Source organism: Haliotis cracherodii, unplaced genomic scaffold (assembly GCF_022045235.1).
Source record: "Haliotis cracherodii isolate W230 unplaced genomic scaffold, xgHalCrac1.p SCAF_12, whole genome shotgun sequence".
NCBI lineage: Eukaryota > Metazoa > Mollusca > Gastropoda > Lepetellida > Haliotidae > Haliotis > Haliotis cracherodii.
Window position 1 is genome coordinate 8,160,547 of NW_027266267.1, and position 22,591 is coordinate 8,183,137.

Consider the following 22,591-nt stretch of genomic DNA (forward strand, 5'->3'; position numbering starts at 1 on the left):
TTACACGCCGTGATATAACTGAAATACTGTTCAGAGCAGAGTTAGACCCAACTCACTCACTCACTCACTCCTCCCACGTCAAGCTGACACGCCGTGATAGAACTGAAATACTGTTCAGAGCAGCGTTAAACCCAACTCACTCACTCACCTTCTCCCAAATAAGGCTTACACGCCGTGATATAACTGAAATGCCGTTCAGAGCAGCGCAAAACTCCCTCAGTCTGGTGCTAAAGGAAAACAACGACACAACAATCTGAGTGTTGATAAATATGTATTTACACTGGCCATCACGGACGGAATGTGAGAACACTATCACAGACAATGGTATGTACACATAAGAAAGGCCTGTACACAAGTCACATCATGCTTCAATATCCAATTTCAAATATACCATATCATGATGCTATACATTCACCTAGTCAGATAAAAAATGTCCACAACAAAACTTGATATTGTCATTTGATTAAAAAAAAGTGGTTAATTAATATCCAAAAAATTAAAAACAGAACTAAATTATTATGAATAAATAAAGGATTAGGATGTGTTAACATTGACAACATATCCTTGAAATGAATGGTTTTAGATGACTTCAGATGTAATAATCTTGCATTTGTTTCAACTTCTTTAAATCGTTTATTACTGATTCTAATCAGTCTGTTGTAAGATCAGAGAACACAAAGCAAACAAACGTTGATAAATATATTCAGGACATGTGTTTGCAAAACAAGGAATCCTATCTTCTTGACAACTGTACAAAACATTCAATTGTTCTTGTAATAATGTCTTTAAACTGTTCTTGGTTTTTCTGGGAGAATGACGCTTGTGTCGCTATGACGACTATCCGAGTCCCTGACGGGTGCTTCAATCAACTCTTCCTCCTCCTGCCCGGCGGTCAGAAGTCGTGGGGCGGAGGAAGGAAGAGCCTTGGCATTCATGTCAATGATCTCCTCCCCTTCCTTGTGAATTTGTTTGTGGGCAGCGAGCAAATACTTCCTCTGTTGTCTCCTCACTGAATCAGGAACGTCTCAAATTAATAAGTTTGAATCATAATCATTTTGTAATATAAAAATAAATATTTTAAAAATTCAAAATAATTTATCATACATTACATTCACACATTGAGATTTTCAAGTCAGTTATTATGGAGAAATTATATTATTTTATGAAAAATGTCCATACATTTTGATTGAAAAAAGTAAATATTTCTGGATCCATATCAATACTTAAACATAAAATTCATACACTGTGATTTCAATTCAAAACATGATACAAGGAGTATTTCGGATCCCCAAAAAGGTTTCAAAAGGAAACAATGGACTTTGGAAACAATAGAATTATTAAATTAGATAAGGAGTTTTTAGGTTTGCAATTATCTGAACACCATTGAATCACAGGATAAACCTTCTGATGGCAAGTAGAACAGGGGAGGTAACCCTTACCTTTCTCCCGGACGGTTGTCTTCTGCACCTCTGGAAGCAGGAAGCAGTGGACAAGGTCAGCCACAATCTCCTCCGACTCCAGCTGGGAACGTCTGAAAACACAATAATGTGTGTCAGGGAAACACAATCAGGTGTGGTAGGGAAACACTATAATGTGTGTCAGGGAAACAATAATGTGCGTCAGGGAAACACAATAATGTGTGTCAGGGAAACACAATAATGTGTGTCAGGGAAATACAATAAGGTGTGTCAGCAAAACACAATAATATGTGTCAGGGATACACAATAATGTGTGTCAGGGAAACACAATAATGTGTGTCAGGGAAACAATAATATGTGTAAGGGGAAACACAATCACGTGTGGTAGGGAAACACAATCAGGTGTGTCAGGGAAACACAATCAGGTGTGTCAGGGAAACAATAATATGTGTCAGGGAAACACAATCAGGTGTGTCAGGGAAACACAATCAGGTGTGTCAGGGAAACACAATTGGGTGTGTCAGGGAAACACAATTATGTGTGTCAGCGAGACACAATCAGGTGTGTCAGGGAAACACAATCAGGTGTGTCAGGGAAACACAGTCAGGTGTGTCAGGTGTGTCAGGGAAACACAATCAGGTGTGTCAGGGAAACACAATAATGTGTGTCAGGGAAGCACAATAATGTGTGTCAGCGAAATACAATCAGGTGTGTCAGGGAAACACTATCATGTGTGTCAGGGAAACATGTTAACTTACTTCTCCTCGATGTCATATGCCACATCGTTGATGGTCACAGCTATCTCCTGGATCTCCTGTCGGGCCTGCTGGTCGGCGGTGTTGTTGATGGAGCCGAGGATGATGTCTTCCAGGAAGGTGTCCACGGAGTTCTGATGGACCTTCACCGCCTGGGGGCAGGAAGAACACAGCTACACATGCCATCATGCCTTGTACCCCTAACTAATGACAGTCCCCTGCACTTGGACTAAACCTGTTCTACCCTGGACAAAGCAGTGGGCATCAGTCTAATGAGGGAGTGAATATTGTTTTATGCCACAGTCAGCGATATTCCAGCTAAATCACATCACAGAAGGCTGTTAATGATCTGGGGCAGGTTAATCTGTGGTTGACAGCATGAGCAAATAATCCAACAGGGTCGCAATGACACATAAACCAAATCACACAACCACCCAATCCTTATTGGTCAGCTCCTGTGACAAGCATTGGACCTCTTCTGCCTTAGTATCTCCCAAGGGGGAATTTGATGCTTCAGTTATTTTTTCCACTGTTTTCACAAAAATATTGTGGATATTCCATTCAAATTCGGTTTGATGGTTTTAGTTCTCAGTTCAACAGTTTTCACAAAAATATCAACAGAGGCTATTCTAATATTTTCAATTACATTCCTGCCATTAATGGAACGTCAGTACAATTGCCTAAGAATTTCCTGTTTTGTGTTAGAACAAGCCTAAATGCCTTCATTGTTTCATGCCAGGTTGGCTTTCGTGGCATTTTCTTCTCACCTGTTTAAAGACCTCATCTTCTTCCCTCCTTCTCCTCTCCTCCACCTGTCTCCTCCCACTCTCCTCCGCCTCCCGGATACGCCGCTGTCTCTCTGCCAGCATGGAGAAGGCATGGATCCGCCGCTCCTCCTGCAGGCGTATCAGCTCCTTGCTGAGGAAGTCAAACATGTCTCCCAGGCTGGAGCCCTCCACCTGGCTGAGTGCCTCATCCACCAGGGACTCCTGCATAATACACAGTGGTCAGTCAAACATGTCTCCTGCATCATACACAGTGGTCAGTCAAACATGTCATCATACACAGTGGTCAGTCAAACATGTCATCATACACAGTGGTCAGTCAAACATGCATCATACACAGAGGTCAGTCAAACATGCCTCCTACATCATACACAGTGTTCAGTCAAACATGTCTCCTGCATCATACACAGTGGTCAGTCAAACATGTCATCATACACAGTGGTCAGTCAAACATGTCTCCTGCATCATACACAGTGGTCAGTCAAACATGTCTCCTGCATCATACACAGTGGTCAGTCAAACATGTCATCACACACAGTGGTCAGTCACACATGTTTCCCGCATCATACACAGTGGTCAGTCAAAAGTGTCACCTGCATCATACACAGTGGTCAGTCAAACATGTCTCCTGCATCACACACAGTGGTCAGTCAAACATGTCTCCTGCATCACACACAGTGGTCAGTCAAACATGTCTCCTGCATAACACACAGTGGTCAGTCAAACATGTCTCCTGGATTATACACAGTGGTCAGTCAAACATGTCTCCTGCATAACACACAGTGGTCAGTCAAACATGTCTCCTGCATCATACACAGTGGTCAGTCAAACATGTCATCATACACAGTGGTCACTCGAACATGTCTCCTGCATCATACACAGTGGTCAGTCAAACATGTCTCCTGCATCATACACAGTGGTCAGTCAAACATGCCTCCTACATGTCACAGTGGTCAGTCAAACATGCATCATACACAGTGGTCAGTCAAACATGTCATCATTCACAGTGGTCAGTCAAACATGTCTCCTGCATCGTACACAGTGTTCAGTCAAACATGTCTCCTGCATCATACACAGTGGTCAGTCAAACATGTCTCCTGCATCATACACAGTGGTCAGTCAAACATGCCTCCTGTATCATACACAGTGGTCAGTCAAACATGTCATCATACACAGTGGTCAGTCAAACATGTCAACATACACAGTGGTCAGTCAAACATGCATCATACACAGTGGTCAGTCAAACATGTCATCATACACAGTGGTCAGTCAAACATGTCATCATACACAGTGGTCAGTCAAACATGCATCATACACAGTGGTCAGTCAAACATGTCATCATACACAGTGGTCAGTCAAACATGCCTCCTGCATCATACACAGTGGTCAGTCAAACATGCCTCCTGCATCATACACAGTGGTCAGTCAAACATGTCTCCTGTATCATACACAGTGGTCAGTCAAACATGTCATCATACACAGTGGTCAGTCAAACATGCCTCCTGTATCATACATAGTGGTCAGTCAAACATGTCATCATACACAGTGGTCAGTCAAACATGTCTCCTGCATCATACATAGTGGTCAGTCAAACATGTCATCATACACAGTGGTCAGTCAAACATGTCATCATACACAGTGGTCAGTCTAACATCATGTCTGCTGCAGTGATAGTAATTAACATGATGGAGTCAAGCCTTTAACCTGTCCATGAGAAACATACCCAGTACATACCACAAAATTACCACTCAGATCTGAGTCAGTCTGTGGCTCAGACTGATACCATGCTTACAGTCATCAACACGACCCCATCCAGAAGTGAGGCCAACTACATGAACACTGGCAGTTTTACCATGAGCAACCTACAGCCACGTCTCACCTGAATCAGTGCCCCATCCAGAAGTGAAGCCAACTACATGAACACTGGCAGTTTTACCATGAGCAACCTACAGCCACCACGTCTCCCTAAACTCTCAGCCATCTGCCTTTCTACAGACACAATAGAACTCAATCACTTGGGCTTATAATTAATTCACTGTATTTCCCCCATTTGATGTCTTGATCGATGTCTACTGCATAATTGATCAACTTCATCTCCTACTGGCCTGCTGCTGTTGTCTGTTAAACAGAATTATGCCTAATTCTCATCCTGACTGTGTAGTAATCAAGTGGGAGGCCATGAAGCACCAAAACAAGGGGAGACAACTCTTAAAGAAATAACAAGTGTTCATTCTAGTTTTAAATTCTTTTCAGTCTGCTTGGGAACATATTTTTTATGTATCAAGATGTTCTTGTTTGACTAGCATCAGGGCATGCAAACCTTTATAAAACTAAACAGGGGTTCCAACTAGCTAAGAGCTCAGACACAAGCTCTAATAATAACAAGAGTTTGCCACTTATGTGGCTAAATCCCCGCCCCTGTGGCAGAATTTATGACATAATTAAATCTAAACAAACCCTGACCTTTTTTAACCGAGCTGGAACTTGTCATGGAAATTGTAAAAAAAAGAAGAGTTTGGAACCTAAGTCCATCTTGTTGCATAGAAACGTAAAAAATTCTAAAATTTCTAATTAGCAAAAGGCACCAGTTCAGCATGTACCTGACAGACCTGCAAAGTTTGATTAAAAAATTATTGAACGGTTTATGAGTTATGCTCAGGAAACGAACCCTACCCTCACAGAACCTAAGTCCATCTTGTTGCCATGGAAACGTAAAAAATAAAAATTTCTAAAATTTCAAAATAGCAAAAGGCACCAGTTCAGCATGTACTTGACAGACCTGCAAAGTTTCATGAAAAAATATTGAACGGTTTTTGAGTTATGCTCCGGAAACGAAATGTGACGTACGGACGTTTCTATATCCCCTGCCAACTTTGTTGGGCGGGGGATAATAATACAGCGATAGAAATTGGCACTAGTGCTGTAGTCCTTGCCAAACTGCCCAATCATAAGGACTAGTAGACATGTCCCCTTTTTGGGGGGTTTTGCTATATGTTATCATTATAAGGACTAGTGGACTACAAATGTTAGTGTCTACCGCTGAATAATATACTCCCAAGGGAGCTGAGAATAAATAATCAATCTGCACACAATGGACTACGGCAGTAATAATGAAAAGCACCTGTGAGCACAGGTCTATATGGGTCAGAGGCTTCGTGTTTGCAACTTAGGTCACAAGTCCACAGCCAGAGTGAGATTTCTTTCGAACCAATAAACTCTAGACAGCTGGAGAAACAATCCAGAGCAGGATCCAGTTAACATACAGTTGTGACATCCCATCCTCATTTTAGATGAGTTTAGTGAGTGAGTGTGTGAGTATGGTCTTACACTGCTTTTTTAGCAGTATTCACAGAAATGAGCTTCACACATTGTACCCATGTGGGGAATCGAACCCAGGTCTTCAGCATGACGAGCGAACGCTTTAACCACCAGGCTACCCCACCACCCCCTAGTCTAGTTAAGTCAAGTATAGGGTGTAAGGGGTCTATTGAGACCAAGAATGTCGCATGGGGATATTACTGCAACATAAACGCTTACCCTGTTAGTAAAACGAGAGACATTTTTTTCCAACACCTTTGCTTCCCTGTAACCCCAAGGGGAGACAACCCACTTTGTATTCATAGAGTTTATTCAGTCACTGCTTGAGTAACAATCTAGGGTACAATGGCACACAAATGAAACCACTCAATCAGCCCAGTGCAAATTGCTATCCCCAAGGGGAGACAACCCACCTTGTGTTCGTGAAGCCTTCTCTGTCGCTGGAGGGCGATGGTGGCTTGCATCTCCTGCTTCTTGACCGTCTGCTCCGCCTCCTGCAGGGCGTGTGTGGACCGCAGCTCATGGATCAGCTCCATCCTCTTCTCCTTGCCCTCGAACATCTGACAACACAACCACACTCCATTACCTGACACTGACACATGGACCTGACACAATGTATGAATTGTGTCCACAAGACTACCGTATTCGACGTAATAAGCGCCCCTTTCTAATAAGCACCCACGGCGATATTTGCTAATATATTGGCTAGTGAACAATCCCAATTACCACCCCTTCCGATTGATCAATGTACAAAAGACTTATTTATTCGCGTATAATACACACTCGCGTGTTATATGCACCCTTAATTATGGGCAATTAAATTCCGGAAAAATATATCTGTCGTACATAAACATTTCAGGCTATCTTTCAACTTTCGTCCTGGGCGCTTATAATGTCGAATATGGTAATACATTTCACTTAATAGTTATATCCCAATATCTTTTAACTGACTTTATGGACGTATACCAGGTTTGTCACATATACATCCATAAACGCAAAATAATATTGAAGTCAGTTTTTATAAAGTCAACAATAACAACTTCAGCTCAAGAAGACAGCTTAATTAATCAAAAGCATAAGAACATGTAGACCTGATACAAAACCAGTTTTTGTTTGTTTGTTTGTCTGTTGTTCAACGTCGCTCTCAGCAATATTCCAGCGATATGGAGGTCTGTAAATAATCGAGTCTGGACCAGACAATCCAACATGAGCATCGATTCACGCAATTGGGATCGATGACATGCATCAACCAAGTCAGCGAGCCTGACCACCAGATCCCGTTAGTCGCCTCTTACGACAAGCATAGTCGCCTTTTACCGCAAGCGTGGGTTGCTGAAGACCTATACTACCCCGGATCTTCACGGGCCACAAAACCAGTGACATCAGTCAGCGTTATAATGTAACATCAAGCCCCACCCACTCTATTGTCAGCCAATCAGGAAACAGTAGTCCGATAGAGTGTGTCGCCTTATTGTTTTTAGGTTTATGGGAACAAATGCAAGTCAAGATTGCATGTTAAGTGCATCAAATGCCATGGAAGCACTAGCAATATAATTATTTTACTTTAGGCAGGGTATTACCAAATGCAAATATTTTGTCCTTCTTTTAAATGCATAAAAAGCTACAAAATTTATGTCTTTTCAAGTGTGTCCCAGGGAACACTTCCTTGTCATTAGACCTGAATACCCAAATGAATTTTGTGACTCCTACTGTGCATAGCAGGTTCCCCTGATCTTCACTGTCCATGTGTATGTCACATCTGGGTTTGGTTACATCATTAAAACATTGTGGTGTTAAAAAACCTATTGCTTCTTAACCTGCCCTTCAGGCACCAGGCATTTACTTCATCTGAGCCATCACAGCTGCACCTGCACCAGCAGCACTAATTACAGGTGTATCACAGCTGCACCTGCACCAGCAGCACTAATTACAGGTGTATCACAGCTGCACCTGCACCAGCAGCACTAATTACAGGTGTATCACAGCTGCACCTGCACCAGCAGCACTAATTACAGGTGTATCACAGCTGCACCTGCACCAGCAGCACTAATTACAGGTGTATCACAGCTGCACCTGCACCAGCAGCACTAATTACAGGTGTATCACAGCGCTGACTGATGCTGATGTCCCCATACTCCATGTTAATGTGCTGTAACCATGGTTACAGAAGGGCTTACCATGTTCTGGATGGCTCTGCCTCGGATCACCTGCTGGAGGAAGATGGTGGCCAGCTCTCTCTCCTCATCCAGCTGAAACATCATCATCATCACCATCATCATCATCATCATCATCATCATCATCGTCATCATCACCGTCATCATCACCGTCATCATCACCGTCATCATCATCATCATAATCATCATCATCATCCTAAACACCACCACCACTGCCACCGCCGTCGTCATCATCATCATCATCATCACCATCACCATCATCATCATCAGCAGCAGCATCATCATCACCATCATTACCATCGTCTTCGCCATCGTCATCATCACCGTCATCATCATCATCATCATCCTAAACACCACCACCACTGCCACCGCCGCCGTCGTCGTTATCACCATCACCATCATCATCACCATCAACTTTATTCACATTTATGTCGTTACATTTGCAGATGTAATGGCTGGCTGCACACTGGTGGCAGAGATGTAATGGGAGGGCAACAAAGGTGTTACACGCTGGGAAGGAGCTTGACACGGTGAATTGGTGCTCCATTATTAGAGGAAGATGTGGAGATGTACATGTACATGTTAACGATGACGAACAAATCATGTAAGGGATACAGAGAAGAAGGGGGACAGCTCCTACCTGTGATGGCACCTCCACTGAGGGTGTAGGTGGGCGGGGCACTGGCTTCTCAATCTTTTGAAGGAATCGCAGAGGCTTGGCAGCCTCCTCCCCTCGGAACTTGGCCTCCTTGATGGACTAGGGGACAAAAGGAGAGACTCATGCATTGTGACTCACTGTGTACACACTATTCACTCAATCACTTGTCATCGTCAATACTTGACCGTTTCATACTATATTCTTTCATACGACACATACAACCACTTTGTGATTCTGCCAAAATACTAATTGTTGGCATCTCATTGTGTCATATATATTTGGGAAGGATCACCAAACTGATTCGGGTTTTAAATGTTAGTGCTGACAAACCAAGGATCGTAACCAGGGCAAATTCAAACCCAAAATCATAGGATCCTGGAACAAGTAAGGGACACAACTCTGCAAGGCCAACTGTTGTCCGGGGACGGAGAGAGTGACATGTCAGCATCCTACCTCGTGCATCTCCATCAGCTCCCTCTGCTGGCGGTACTTGCGCTTGATGAAGCCGGCCTTGGTGACCGTCTTGGGCTTCGGGGCCTTCACCCGGGGCTGCATCACAAAGTCGGGCAGTGACGCCTCCAACTCCAACAGACCTAAAGTAGACACCACTGCTCCATATAACCACCGTACTTGCATAAAATATTTAAATTAAATCACCATTACCCAATTAATGTTGAGCTGTTTCCATACAAATACACATGAACAATTTCAAAAACCAAGTAGTAACACTGTGGTAAATTTTCAACTTGTCTACCTCCATTTCCTCACAGATCTTATTTACTGCTGTGAATATTGCAATCACAAGGTGCTACATCTCACTTATTGATAATTAAAGCATTGTAATATAGTAAACTACGGCTACAACGAACTCGAACTAATATTAGTTCATTATAACCATAGTTCATTATAAGCATATATACAACATATATACAACATATATACAACATATACGGCAAATGACCAGGATAAAAAAATAAGTTTTTTTATTAGTGTGTTTGTTACAAAGGTAGTTTACTCCTGAGCCTCAAATTTGAAATGATAAATAAACATGTATATATATATTTATTGCATGATTCTCTAGGCACCTTAAAAATAGGGTTTGATGACAAGCAATTTGGGAAGTCACCAAGTTTGACCACCCGAATGGGTTGCTGAGGACCTATTCCAACCCAGAACCCCCCCTCCAGGAAAATGTGATGCTCAGGTTTTAGATGCCAGGCTGATCTCCGAAAAACGTATCCTTAACTTTTAACATGAAGTAAACTGTTACCAACCTTGGTATGTGGTGAGATGCCAGACTGATCCCCGAAATACATATCCTTAACTTTTAACATGAAGTGAGTGAGTGAGTGAGTATGGTTTTACGCCGCTTTTAGCAATATTCCAGCAATATCATGGCGGGGGACACAAGAAATGGGCTTCACACATTGTACCCATGTCGGGAATCGAACCCGGGTCTTCGGCGTGACGAGCGAACGCTTTAACCACTAGGCTACCCGACCGCCCCTTTTAACATGAAGTAAACTGTTACCAACCCTGGTACGTGGTGAGATGCCTGCTCTTGACAACAAACTGCTCAGAACCCCTGTCAATGAAGATGCCCACTCTCGTCTTGGGGGCATAGCTCTGGGAGGCAAAGTCGGAGTAGTCCTGAATCACGTCTCGGCGCTGGAGTTTCCCTTCAACGTGTTCACGTTTCCCCGTTAGTTTCCTGATCACTGAATAATAATAAAAATAATAATAAAAATAATAATGATAATAATAATGAAAATAATAATGATAATAATAATATCATTATTTATTAGAAGAAAAAATTATTATTATTATTATTATTATTATTATTATTATAACAACAACAACAGCAATAACCATGATAACAATAATAATAATACATGTTCATGGTATAACACAATTATTAACCCAGTCAACAGATCTGTATGTATTCAAATTGCTTTTTCAGCTTCCTGGGAAGAATAAAACTCAAACTGCCTGTAAGGCAAAGTCTGCATTCACATCCTACCGGGTACCCACTCACTGCAAATTCCACACAAATTCAGTTAAAAAAACAGTTAAATAAGCTGTGTGACAGTGTGGCCAATGTTTCCGGAGTCAATGTTGCCAAGTTACTTATCTACCAACTTTCCAAAGCAGGCATATCTGTAAATAAACAGATTTGCGACCTGTGCTATACACATGGCAGCATACCACTACAAAGAGGTCAAACTCTCATCTCACTTGCCCCAAAAAACAAACAATTGGTTGACTTCAGCAAAGGAGGATAGATAGACTTTTCCTAGTTTTCGGGTGAAAATGCTATCCGGAAGTAAGAACGCTGCACTGCCAAAGTCCTCGTGCCTGTCTAAGCTGTATTTCAGTTATGTTTGTTTTTCCCACTTACTCTTGATGTGCTCATTCCTGATTTTCCTCACACGGTGTTCCTTCTCTCTCTGTTTCTTGGACCTTTGAGGAAACAGAGACAAGAATTAGTTCCAGATCAAGGGAGACAACTGCTTCACCCTAATCAAATTACCTCCCTTTTGACCATGATATATTTACGGATTACAGTTGATGGGAATTAATATCAAAACACTAATAACTGCTTTATAACAATATTCAATCATTAAAACATTTATGAAGTGCAACCTTGGTAGAATTATACAGGGTTTAATTTTAATTTCATACCAACAATCCATAAACCTGTTGATGTTGTCTAATTTGTGAGTGGCACTGACCAGAGTTTATCGAGTCTCTTTATGTTGAGCTCCTGGTGGTTCTCCTCCCTGTGTTTCAGCAGCTTCTTCAGGACCTCCAGCCTGGCCTCCTGCAGTCTGAACACCGTATCACAGGTCAGTCATTTTGGTGGGAATGAAACTGTTGTGAATTTATTCGCGGTCATTATCAGTGGCGGCAAATCCCTGAACGGCTGGTAAAAGGCAGTGTTCAACCCAAAATTGAAAATCAAGGGGGGACTTGTCCCCCCATTATGTAGAAAATAGGGGGGATTTTGAAAAAGTAGGGGGGAATAACTGCTTTCTTAAAAAATGTCTTATTTTGTATTATGTACTGGTACATCATCATATAAAAGTGTAACAGATCAGAATAAAGAACTGAAATGAATAACAATGCTTTGTGATTTTTTCGAAACTAAAACGAAATATTTTCAGAACTATTCAAGATAGAATATTTATTGTCTATTAACATCTTGTGAAAAGTTTTTGATTACTAAACAACAAAATACAACATAATTTTGATCAAAGTTTTGATACACTTACTACTAAATTAAATTAAATTTCGTTTCCTGTGCAAATCCTGTCGATAATTTATTCAGCAACCCAAGGGACGTAACTCGTAATCGAACTTCCCGTTATTATCAATCGGTCTTCGACAGTTGTTTACAATGTTTGTTGTGAACTGTCTTTCTTCGTTAATTGATTAAAGATTTAGTGAGTATTGAATCTAAAGGTAGGGATAAACAGCTGATAAAGTAAGTGACTGTACAAGAAATTACTGTGCGCGATAGATCGTGCTTTGAGTTTTTTATGAGGGGCGATTTGATTTTTTTAGCGTGAATAACGCAATCGCACGGTCTTGGTTGGACACTGAAATGGGCGTCAACAATCTCATTAAAATCAGATCTTAGTTCTCGCTACCGCTAAACAAAGATCTGAGGACATCCCATTAAGGGTCACGTCAGCACGACCTTTCATCCAACCAATCAGAGCGTTGCTTACCAGATACTGAAAGTGACAGTTGGAATGTGTTTTCTAATCATGCAACCACGATATATTTAACACGAGGTATTCTGAACGACAGTTACAGGTTTTATGATTAATCCATACATTCTAGGCCATCTATGAGCCATTCCAGAATGTTGTTTTGGTCAGTTTTAAATTTTTTAATCAAGAATACGTCAAAATATGTTTCGAAGCGTAGTCGCCAGTTTGAAACTAGTGCTGTAAAGCTCGAGATAGCTGCCTTCTGATTGGCTAATGTCGATTTCATGTCAGTCATTTCATTGGTCAGTCAATGTTCGCGAAAGGTCGTTCTGACGTACCCATAATGGGATGTCCTCAGATCTTTGGTTAGCAGTAGCGAAAACTAAGATCTGATTTTAATGAGATTGGGGATGTCAAGTGACCCGCAATGGAATTTGACAAACTTCAGAGCATTGGAGACACATGCATATATCTGACTCTGTTGCCCTCCAACATTATTGGATGATACCAATGGGATGACCTGAGATCTTTGTTTAGCGGTAGTGAGATCTATGGTCTGATTTTAATGAGATAAGGTCAATAAAAGACTTGAATTTCCCTTGTTCGTATATGGGTATAGCCATTCTACTAGAAACAGTTCCATCAGTGTCCATGTTCTCCACAAGGGCAGATAACTCTAGTTCTTGTACAAAACCATTCTGGATGCCTCTGCTGTGGAACAACAAGTTCAGGGTAAGAACAAGTACCATCTCATAACGCCTTTGCTTGTTTTACGGTAAAAGGCGACTAACGGGATCAGGTGGTCAGGCTCACTGACTTGGTTGACGCATGTCATCGGTCCCAATTGCATGGATCGATGCTCATGACGTCAATCACTGGATTGTCCGGTCCAGACTCGATTATTTACAGACCGCCGTCATATAGCTGGAATATTGCTGAGTGCGGTGTTAAACACCAAACCAACAACAAACAATCATAACGTCTTTTGGTATGACGCAGCCGGGGTTCAAACCCCAGACCTTCCTCTCTCCGGATGGACGCTCTGCCACTAGACCAGGGAGGCAGTCACATTTCAATTGATCCTGGCTAGACAGCCAAAACACAACTGACAGATCCAAATAACAACTTGAAGTCAGAAATGTCCCTACTTACTTTTCAATCTCCTGTTCTCTCAGCGCCCATTCCTTCGTCTCCATCTCATCCATCATGCGACGTCTCTTGTCCAGCTGAGACGTGTCGCTCAGGGGCGGCAGAGTTGCCTCCCATGCCCGCTTGGCTCGTGCACGTTCAATCATTTCAACCTCAGCAAGCCCAGCTGGGAGACCCCGACCTGAGCAGATTCCAAGACGTTATACACAGTGTCATATTTAGATAGCATTACTCATAGGCGGTGAAGTCCATCCTCTACTATCCACAGTGTTATATCTGTATTATAATTACTGTAAATCGTGAAATTAATGCGTCTCCAAAAGAATGCGACCACTGGACCCTAGCCAAAAATGTGACTCAATATGAATGCAACACTCGCTCCTCTCAAGCATCAGTGGATTTCTATCTAAAGATGTCCTCAGTCAGGTTTAGAATCCTCACCTTAATTAAATGCGATGTTTAAAAATGCAAGCGAAGACCACTCGCATCTTTCGCATTTTACTCACGCTCGCGTTAATTTCAAGATTTACAGTATATCAAAATTCACGCTTGCCTGCTTGCCTTAGACTACTAAACTGTGACAAGTAAAACATTCATGACTTTAGTCCTTAATGAGTACTATTAACATCTGAGGTCCATGATTCGGAACCAGTTCTCAAAGCTTCAATTTTGCTATAAATCGGAACTGAATCAAACATACCAAACATTTTTGTCTTGTTCAAGCAGAACTGGCTTAAAAGTCTGAGGACTAGCGATATAAGATATTCATTACTCCTCATTCTCGGGGGCGTAAGGGTCAGTCATGCCACCAGTGTACAACTCACTGTATGACAATGTAGCTAGAGTCAGGAGTTCCGGCGCCTCCCCTGATCTCACCACATACTCGGGGGTGTAGGGGTCAGTCATGATAACAGTGTACAACTCACCATATGACAATGTAGCTAGAGTCAGGAGTTCCGGCGCCTCCCCTGGTCTCACCACATACTCGGGGGTGTAGGGGTCAGTCTGAGCCTCAGAGTCACGATAATCAGTCTGTGTCTCCACGGTCTTCACCAGGGGTGTCGGAGGTCGCTCCATCTGGATCTGGTCAGGACCGGCCAGGGGATCTTGTCTGGCAGGGAAATCGATGAGTTTTAATGAAATGTTTTAATGTTGTAATTAAACTTTAAAATAAATAGAAACAAAGTGTTACTGTGGTCAGCAAGTTTAAAGTATTGTTAAAATCAGGAACTGGGGACCTGTTCTGCTCTGAAATTCCTACTGGGAGACAAGCACAGGGTACTGGGGATCTATTCTGTCCTGTAATCCCCACTGGGAGACAAGCATGGGGTACTGGGGACCTATTCTGTCCTGTAATCCCCAATGGGAGACAAGCATGGGGTACTGGGGACCTATTCTGTCCTGTAATCCCCAATGGGAGACAAGCATGGGGTACTGGGGACCTATTCTGCCCTGAAATCCCCCCTTGCAGACAAGCATGGGGTACTGGGGACCTATTCTGCCCTGTAATCCCCACTGGGAAACAAGCATGGGGTACTGGGGACCTATTCTGCCCTGGCATCCTAAAGGGAGACAAGCATGGGGTACTGGGGACCTATTCTGCCCTGTAATCCCCAATGGGAGACAAGCATGGGATACTGGGGACCTATTCTGCCCTGTAATCCCCACTGGGAGACAAGCATGGGGTACTGGGGACCTATTCTGCCCTGAAATCCCCCCTTGCAGACAAGCATGGGGTACTGGGGACCTATTCTGCCCTGTAATCCCCAATGGGAGACAAGCAAGGGGTACTGGGGACCTGTACTGCCCTGGAAACCCATTGGGAGACAAGCATGGGGACCTCTTCTCTGTGGAATCCCCAGCAGATGTTAAAAGACTGTTCTCTACCTTGATGTGGCCAGCAGGACTTCAGGAGGAACTTGCTGCAGAAACGGGATGATTGGTCTGAAATTGAAGAGACAAACTTCAGAGCACCGGAGCCACATGTATGTATCTGACTGTGGCAAGTTGTCTGATTCTAGCAGAAATGTACACAACTATAATAACTGCCATTACGGCAGCCTCAGAAATATATCTAAGACTAGTCCAGAGGACTAGTAACACAAGGTTTCTTGGTCTAAAACAGATCCTGCTTGAATGACTGAGACTTAACTGTTTACACTGTTTACTACGTTTACTACGTTTACATGTACTGTCAGTTTTATACAGTTCCAGTTCGTAGCAAATTGTAACCATTGAGAACTGGTTAAGAAAAATGGCCCACTAGTACTTATAATCATAACCTATAGCAAAACCCTTAAAATGGGCCAATTTCTACTAGTCCTTAGGATACCTTTACTATTGGGCAGTTTGGTAAGGATCACAGGACTAGTGCCAATTTCTAACGCTGTTACTAAGTTTACATGTACTGTCAGTTTTATACAGTTCCAATTTGTAGCAAATTGTAAGCATTGAGAACCGGTTAAGAAAAATGGCCCTCTAACATCATTGCATTATAACTTGTCCACAGCACAATTTAGTAGTCTCAGGCTAGCAGACTAGCATGAATTTTGAATGCTGTGACGATGTTGCTGTGATACCACCAAAGGATGCTGTTTCCTCTTTCTGCAACTGTATTTCAGTTAAACATCGCAGGTCAGCTTAATGTGGGTGAAAGTCTGCTGTGATGCAGGTCTTAGACACTCAACACTTTGGTGAAACAATATGGTGTAGACAAACCATGGATCACAATGAGAGCAAAACACATGATCAACATGCCAAGGGGACACAACTCTGCACATTATGATGCCTTAGACAAATGGGCCACCAAGCCCCTGTCAGCTTCAGAACCAAACTAAACACTTATTCAGGGTAACAGATCTGGCCCCGATTTTTACTCAAATCTTACAAAGAGTTTGCAAAGAAGACTCAGCTGATTTTATAACTCAACAGCGGTTTCTTGAATTAAACTCAGCAAAATAAGAGCTGTTGGACACGAGACACGATGTATAGTCGTTTATGTCCAAAGCCTAAATCTAAGGAATAAATCTTTGTCCGAGGTGTTTCATGATCGGTAAGCCCCTAAAAAAAAATGTCTCCATCTCAATCTCCCCTTATGTCTATTAGCAATCGCCATTTATATCCATATTAAAACATAAGTTACCATGTAGGCTAACATACATAGGCTTTACATGGTTTGAACTAAGTCTAAGAAAAAAACTGAACTCAGTTTTGTTTTAGAATTGCATTTTGCTCAGTTTTTTCAAATTTGAGTCAAAACTCCGACTTAAATCCATTTTTTAACTTATCATCAGGGCCTGTCCACTTTCTAAGATATTTACTGATTACCATCCAAAATTTCCTAAAGATATTTTCCAAATTTGTTATTGATATAGAAAAAATCCTATCAAAGGCTGATAAAATCATGAAAATGTCATATTTCCATTTTTCTCTCCAGCAAAACCATGGTAAATCTGTTAATTACTTCATATTAGTGTAACTTGTTTTAAGGAATCTCAATCTTACCTCTTGAAGAACTTGTATCTGTTTCTGCCAGCAACTTCAGCATTGGCAAAATGCTTGGATGAAACTTGCACAGACGGGTCATAGTTGAAGCTAAACGGAAAAACAGTTGCACTAAACTTGCAGGAACAGTACCAGCACACTCAAAGCCCACTTCTTCTGTTTTCAAGTCCAGTGTCATCAAATACTAACTATTGCAACACTTTATATACTCTTTGGTTTCCTGGTGTGTCCAACCACAGCCACAATCAGTGAGTGAGTGAGTTGGGGTTAACGCGGCTTTTAACAGTATTCCAGTTATATCACGGTGTCAGCTTAATGTGGGAGGAGAGCCCAAAGTGATGCAGGTCTCCGACGTTTACCACTTTGGTGAAACCCACGATCACGGGTATGGTGCTGAAAAACCTAGAAACATAATCCGGGTGAACCAGGATTCGAACCCACAATCATAGGTTTCTGGCGTGCCCAAGGGACACAACTCTGCACAGCGAATCGCGGCGCCTTAGACGACTAGGCCACCCGTGCCCCCTCAGCCACAATCAACAACCAGAAAGATTTGTTTGTTTGTTAACGCAATAATTGAGCTATATGACGGCTGTCTGAAAAATAAATGTGTCTGGACCAGACAATCCAGTGATTGACATCATGAGCATCGATCCATGCTGTTCGGATACGATAACATGCATCAATCAATGACCCAATCCCATTAGTCGCCTCTCACGACAAGCACAGTCGTCTTTTACGACAAGCATGAGCTGTTAAAAACCTATCCTCTACCCAGCTCTTCGCAGGTCCAACCAGGAAGAAAACCAATGTGTTGTTGGATGTTAAATATATCAACAACAGTCAATATAAGTTTAACACTCCTCCACAAAACTAGTTTTAAACTTTCATCAGTGAGGGAGTGAGTTTGGTTATATGCCGCAATATTTAAGAATATTCCAGCAAATATTACGGCAGGGGACATGAGAAATGGGCTTCACACATTGTACCCAGGTTGGGAATTGAACCTGGGTTTTAGGCGTGACAAGCGAACGCTTTAACCACTAGACTACCTGACCACCCTTCAACTTTCATCAACTCTGCCATGCAGTGTTGTTGAGGTTGCAAATGGGTACAGTTTGTGCCAGATTTTCGTTTCTTACTTAATTAACATAAGACTTGACCACAGGCCCACTAGCACAGTTATACAACTGGTCCCTGTGAAGATTTACTCAACTGGGACAACGGACCAGTGTTAGATTCAAACATTCTCTATACAGGTAATAAACATAACAGCAACCTAACATCCACTCTTAGTTTTGGCTCATTGTAACATTTGCTATTCAGAAATAACATCTCAAATTATTTCAACTTCAGACTCGAAGCTAGGTTTGTTAGATTTCCTCACGTTGTGTATCTGATGAGAGCTTCTCTCTGCTGGTCTGCATAGCCGCGCCACTGGCGGGAGATAAACTTTGGCACAGGATCCGTCACATCCAGACGCATTCCAAATCTGGGGTGATGACGAAGCTCGCTGAACATCGTCGTATAGTTGGGCACACGTTTCTGGGGAGAGAATGTTATTGGCGAGTTCATTATCAGGAGGTGCAGGATTGTGCACTGCTGCAATTTTGACACCAATGACCAGGATGCAGAAATAATGCACATTTGAGTGAGTGAGAGAGTTTGGTTTTACGCCGCTTTTAGCAATATTCCAGCAATATCACGGCGGGGGACTCCAGAAATGGGCTTCACACATTGTACCAATGTCGGGAATCGAACCCGGGTCTCTTGCGTGACGAGCGAACGCTTTAACCACTAGGCTACCCGACCACCCCTATGCACATTTGACGTGATTCTAATCCAAAATAATCAAAATCATTTTCCAAAAGTCACATTTGACACAACCCATTTTCATCAGCCAATATTAGCATTGGGGCCTGTAACCAAGGTAACAGAAATGCTATATGTTTTTGTTTTTTTTATAACTTGCTTCAATTAACACACTGCTCCTGATCCTTACCATGCATAGAATTTCTAAACTATTATGTTGACAAATATTGAAACATATTTGCTTTAATTTATAATCATCGCCAATATTTTAAAGACAAAGAAATACACTGATGCGTAACTTTAAAAATTGTGTTTACAAAGCTTATTAAAAAATAACAGTGAGTCTTGATAAGGACGATGACTCCCACTGTGTGTAGATAACCCTGAATGACAACAGACTGACAGTCTAAATAAGGTATTGCATCCCATGATGCACCTTGTCTCATGAATAATATTTCAAGCTTGCAGTCATAACACAGACTTCAATATCAGTCAAAAGGCTGTACATATACTCACCGGCAAAAGAAACGTGTACCATAGAAACAAAGAGAAGTACGACAGATATATTTTTCCAGAATTTAATTGCCCATAATTGAGGGTGCATATTACACACAAGTGCGTATTATACATGAATAAATAGGTCTTGTGTATATTGATCAATCGGAAGGGGTGCCAATTGGGATTGTTCACTAGCCAGTATATTAGCAAATATCGCTGTGGACGCTTATTAGAGCGGGGCGCTTATTACGTCGAATATGGTATGTACATTAGGAGAGTACTATTGTGTACTAATTAATGACAGAACTAACAATCTTATCTTATTCTTATCACGATATGCTGCACGTGATTTCCAAACTTTACACGCTAATCCTGCACGAGACAAATGGTGCATCTCGTGTCATAGATCTATGACGTCACATGTGATGCGTTCTTGAGTATCGGGTGAGGTGAGGTGAAATGGGGTTTAACGTCGCATCCAAGATTATTGCACTTATATAGCGACGTGCATGTGCGTGTGTGTGTTTGTGTGGCTGTTTGTACTAGTCCGGACTGATGCCGATTTAAAGTGCTAGCTCACTGAGATACCATGCCGCAATTTAACATGAGTACCCCACTCAGACACAGTATACTGACAACAGGGTAACAACAAGTACAATCTTTTAACGTCTTTTGGTATGACGCGGTTGGGGATCGAACCCCGTACCTTCCGCTCTTCGGGCGGACGCTCTTCCACTAGACCACGGTCGCCTCTTGAGCATTGGTTCAAACAACATAACAGTGTTACCAAATTGTAACAGGTAGTTTTTCCATTTTACTTACAACCCTGTCTGTGCTTGTGTGGGCTTTAAACGTGGCCCTTGCATGATCCCTCTCACTGGCCAGCACATAGTGGGAGTCTGAAACAGTAACAGTCAATGAGTGAGTCTGGCTTTCAGGTGAGGTGAGATGGCCTATAACGATGAGCATGCATGTGTGTGGCTGCTTGTACTAGTCCAGACTTCTACTGGTTTTATATTGCTAGTCCACTGAAACACCATGCGGCAATTTAACATGGATACTCCATACGCAGTATACTGACTCCTAGCTGACCAATCCTTGTTTTTGTCCCTTAATAACATCTTTTAGAGTCTTTATGGTCGCTTTGAGCATTAATTCAGTTATAACACTGCTTGTCAGCTTGATGTGGGCGGAAGCCCGAACTGATGCAGGTCTCAGACGTTTACCACTTCGGTGAAACCCACGAGCACGGGTATGGTGCTGAAAAACCTAGAAATAAAATCTGTAAACCCCAAATCATAGGTTCCTGGGACACCTAAGGGACACAACCCTGCACAGTGAAGTGCTGCACCTTATACCCCTTTCACAACGCATAATAAATTTACATATATAAACGTATGTATAGTTAAACGTGTAAAATTACTTCCATTAGTAAATGTTGTCATGTGAACGGGGTATTAGACAACTGGGCCAACTGGGCCCCAAACATTAAGAACAGTGTTCCAACCAACTGGCCTGCATTTCAAAAGACAGTTGCAGTATCCTCACGTCACACATTTTCAAGCCTCACCTCATTTTGAGACTATATACGTGACCACATGCTTTATGATATAATCAAAGTAGACGCTTCAAAACCTATGAAGACATCAAAGTGTTTGCCACTTGCCGCTGAAGATGTGTTGTGAATTAAGCTACACAAGAAAAGATATTCGGTAGGCGGGTAAGTAATGAAAACATACCTCAAAACTTACTCATTTGCACATTTTAATCAAACTAGATCTGATGATAATTTTTCATCAAAACAATTGTATGCACTGACGGCTGCTGTTTGTTAACTTCCTGGCTGTAAAGTCAAGTGACTAACCATATCGTGCAACTACTTTTAACTTGACTGTAATGGAGGACTCAAAATCAAGTGACAGTAACAAGATGGTGTCTGATCGACTTGACTCACTTGGCAAAGAATTACAAAATTAACAAGACATGGATATTCATCCAAGTGTTAATGGAAATAAGTTCTGAAAGGTAAGACTTAATTTAAGTGTATTGGGATTGCTCTTAGACACTTAATCAGAAATACAATAAGAGTTCCTTTTGTTCCCCCAACCTGTTTTTCCCCCATTATATTACCTATGCAAAAATTCTTAGGGGCTTGAAAACCCGTAACTTGCAGATACATTAAAAAAATATAGTGCCCATTTTTTCTTGTTATTTTCAAGATCAAAGTGGTTAATACACTACTTGTGGGAAGCAATAACCTTCATCTCTTTTAGTCGTGAGTCATACATATTATTTTTCACTTCCAAACCGAATGTTTTTTTATCCGCAAATAAACCTGTGGAAATTATTTTTGCAAGAATGGACGTCAAGGGAGTCTATACTATACTTTTCATAGTCAAGTCACATAACTGTAGATCTACCTGCAACATTTCCAAAGGTTCTATGATTGATCTGCTCATTTCGTCCAAGTATTTTCACAGCAATGATGAAATCAGAATTAAGACAACATATTTATCATGTGACCACATTCTGATTCAACGAAAACAGCAACGATTTAACTTGTCTGTAAGAAGGGATAAATAACCCTAACTTAGTGTAAACATTGACCGTCAAACTCGAAATTGTATCATATTAAAATCTAAATACATACCATACAGGTAATCGTGGGTCCTGGAAGGATTAACGCTAGCTTTCCCACGTAGTGTTTGTGTTTGAGTTGCCATTTTAATGTTTAGGAAGTACTGCTACTGTAAAATTTCACGCATATCTTAGCTTCGAAGTACGTCCAGCCATTATCCACAAAC

At 41.8% G+C, this 22,591-nt stretch overlaps 1 protein-coding gene across 1 annotated transcript; it reads right to left on the reverse strand.

The window, feature by feature from the left end:
• Positions 1–280: 280 nt before the first annotated feature.
• Positions 281–22,591, reverse strand: LOC139457504 (cilia- and flagella-associated protein 91-like). Its single transcript, XM_071238891.1, has 18 exons — positions 22,438–22,591; positions 20,610–20,686; positions 18,865–19,022; positions 17,478–17,567; positions 15,861–15,917; positions 14,900–15,084; positions 13,977–14,154; positions 11,841–11,936; positions 11,507–11,568; positions 10,644–10,826; positions 9,562–9,701; positions 9,091–9,207; positions 8,454–8,525; positions 6,690–6,836; positions 2,941–3,162; positions 2,177–2,325; positions 1,440–1,531; positions 281–1,009 (listed from the first exon to the last, which is right to left on the reverse strand). Exons 1-18 carry the CDS (start codon positions 22,508–22,510, stop codon positions 786–788), a joined length of 2,322 nt encoding a protein of 773 aa, XP_071094992.1. The 5' UTR covers positions 22,511–22,591; the 3' UTR covers positions 281–785.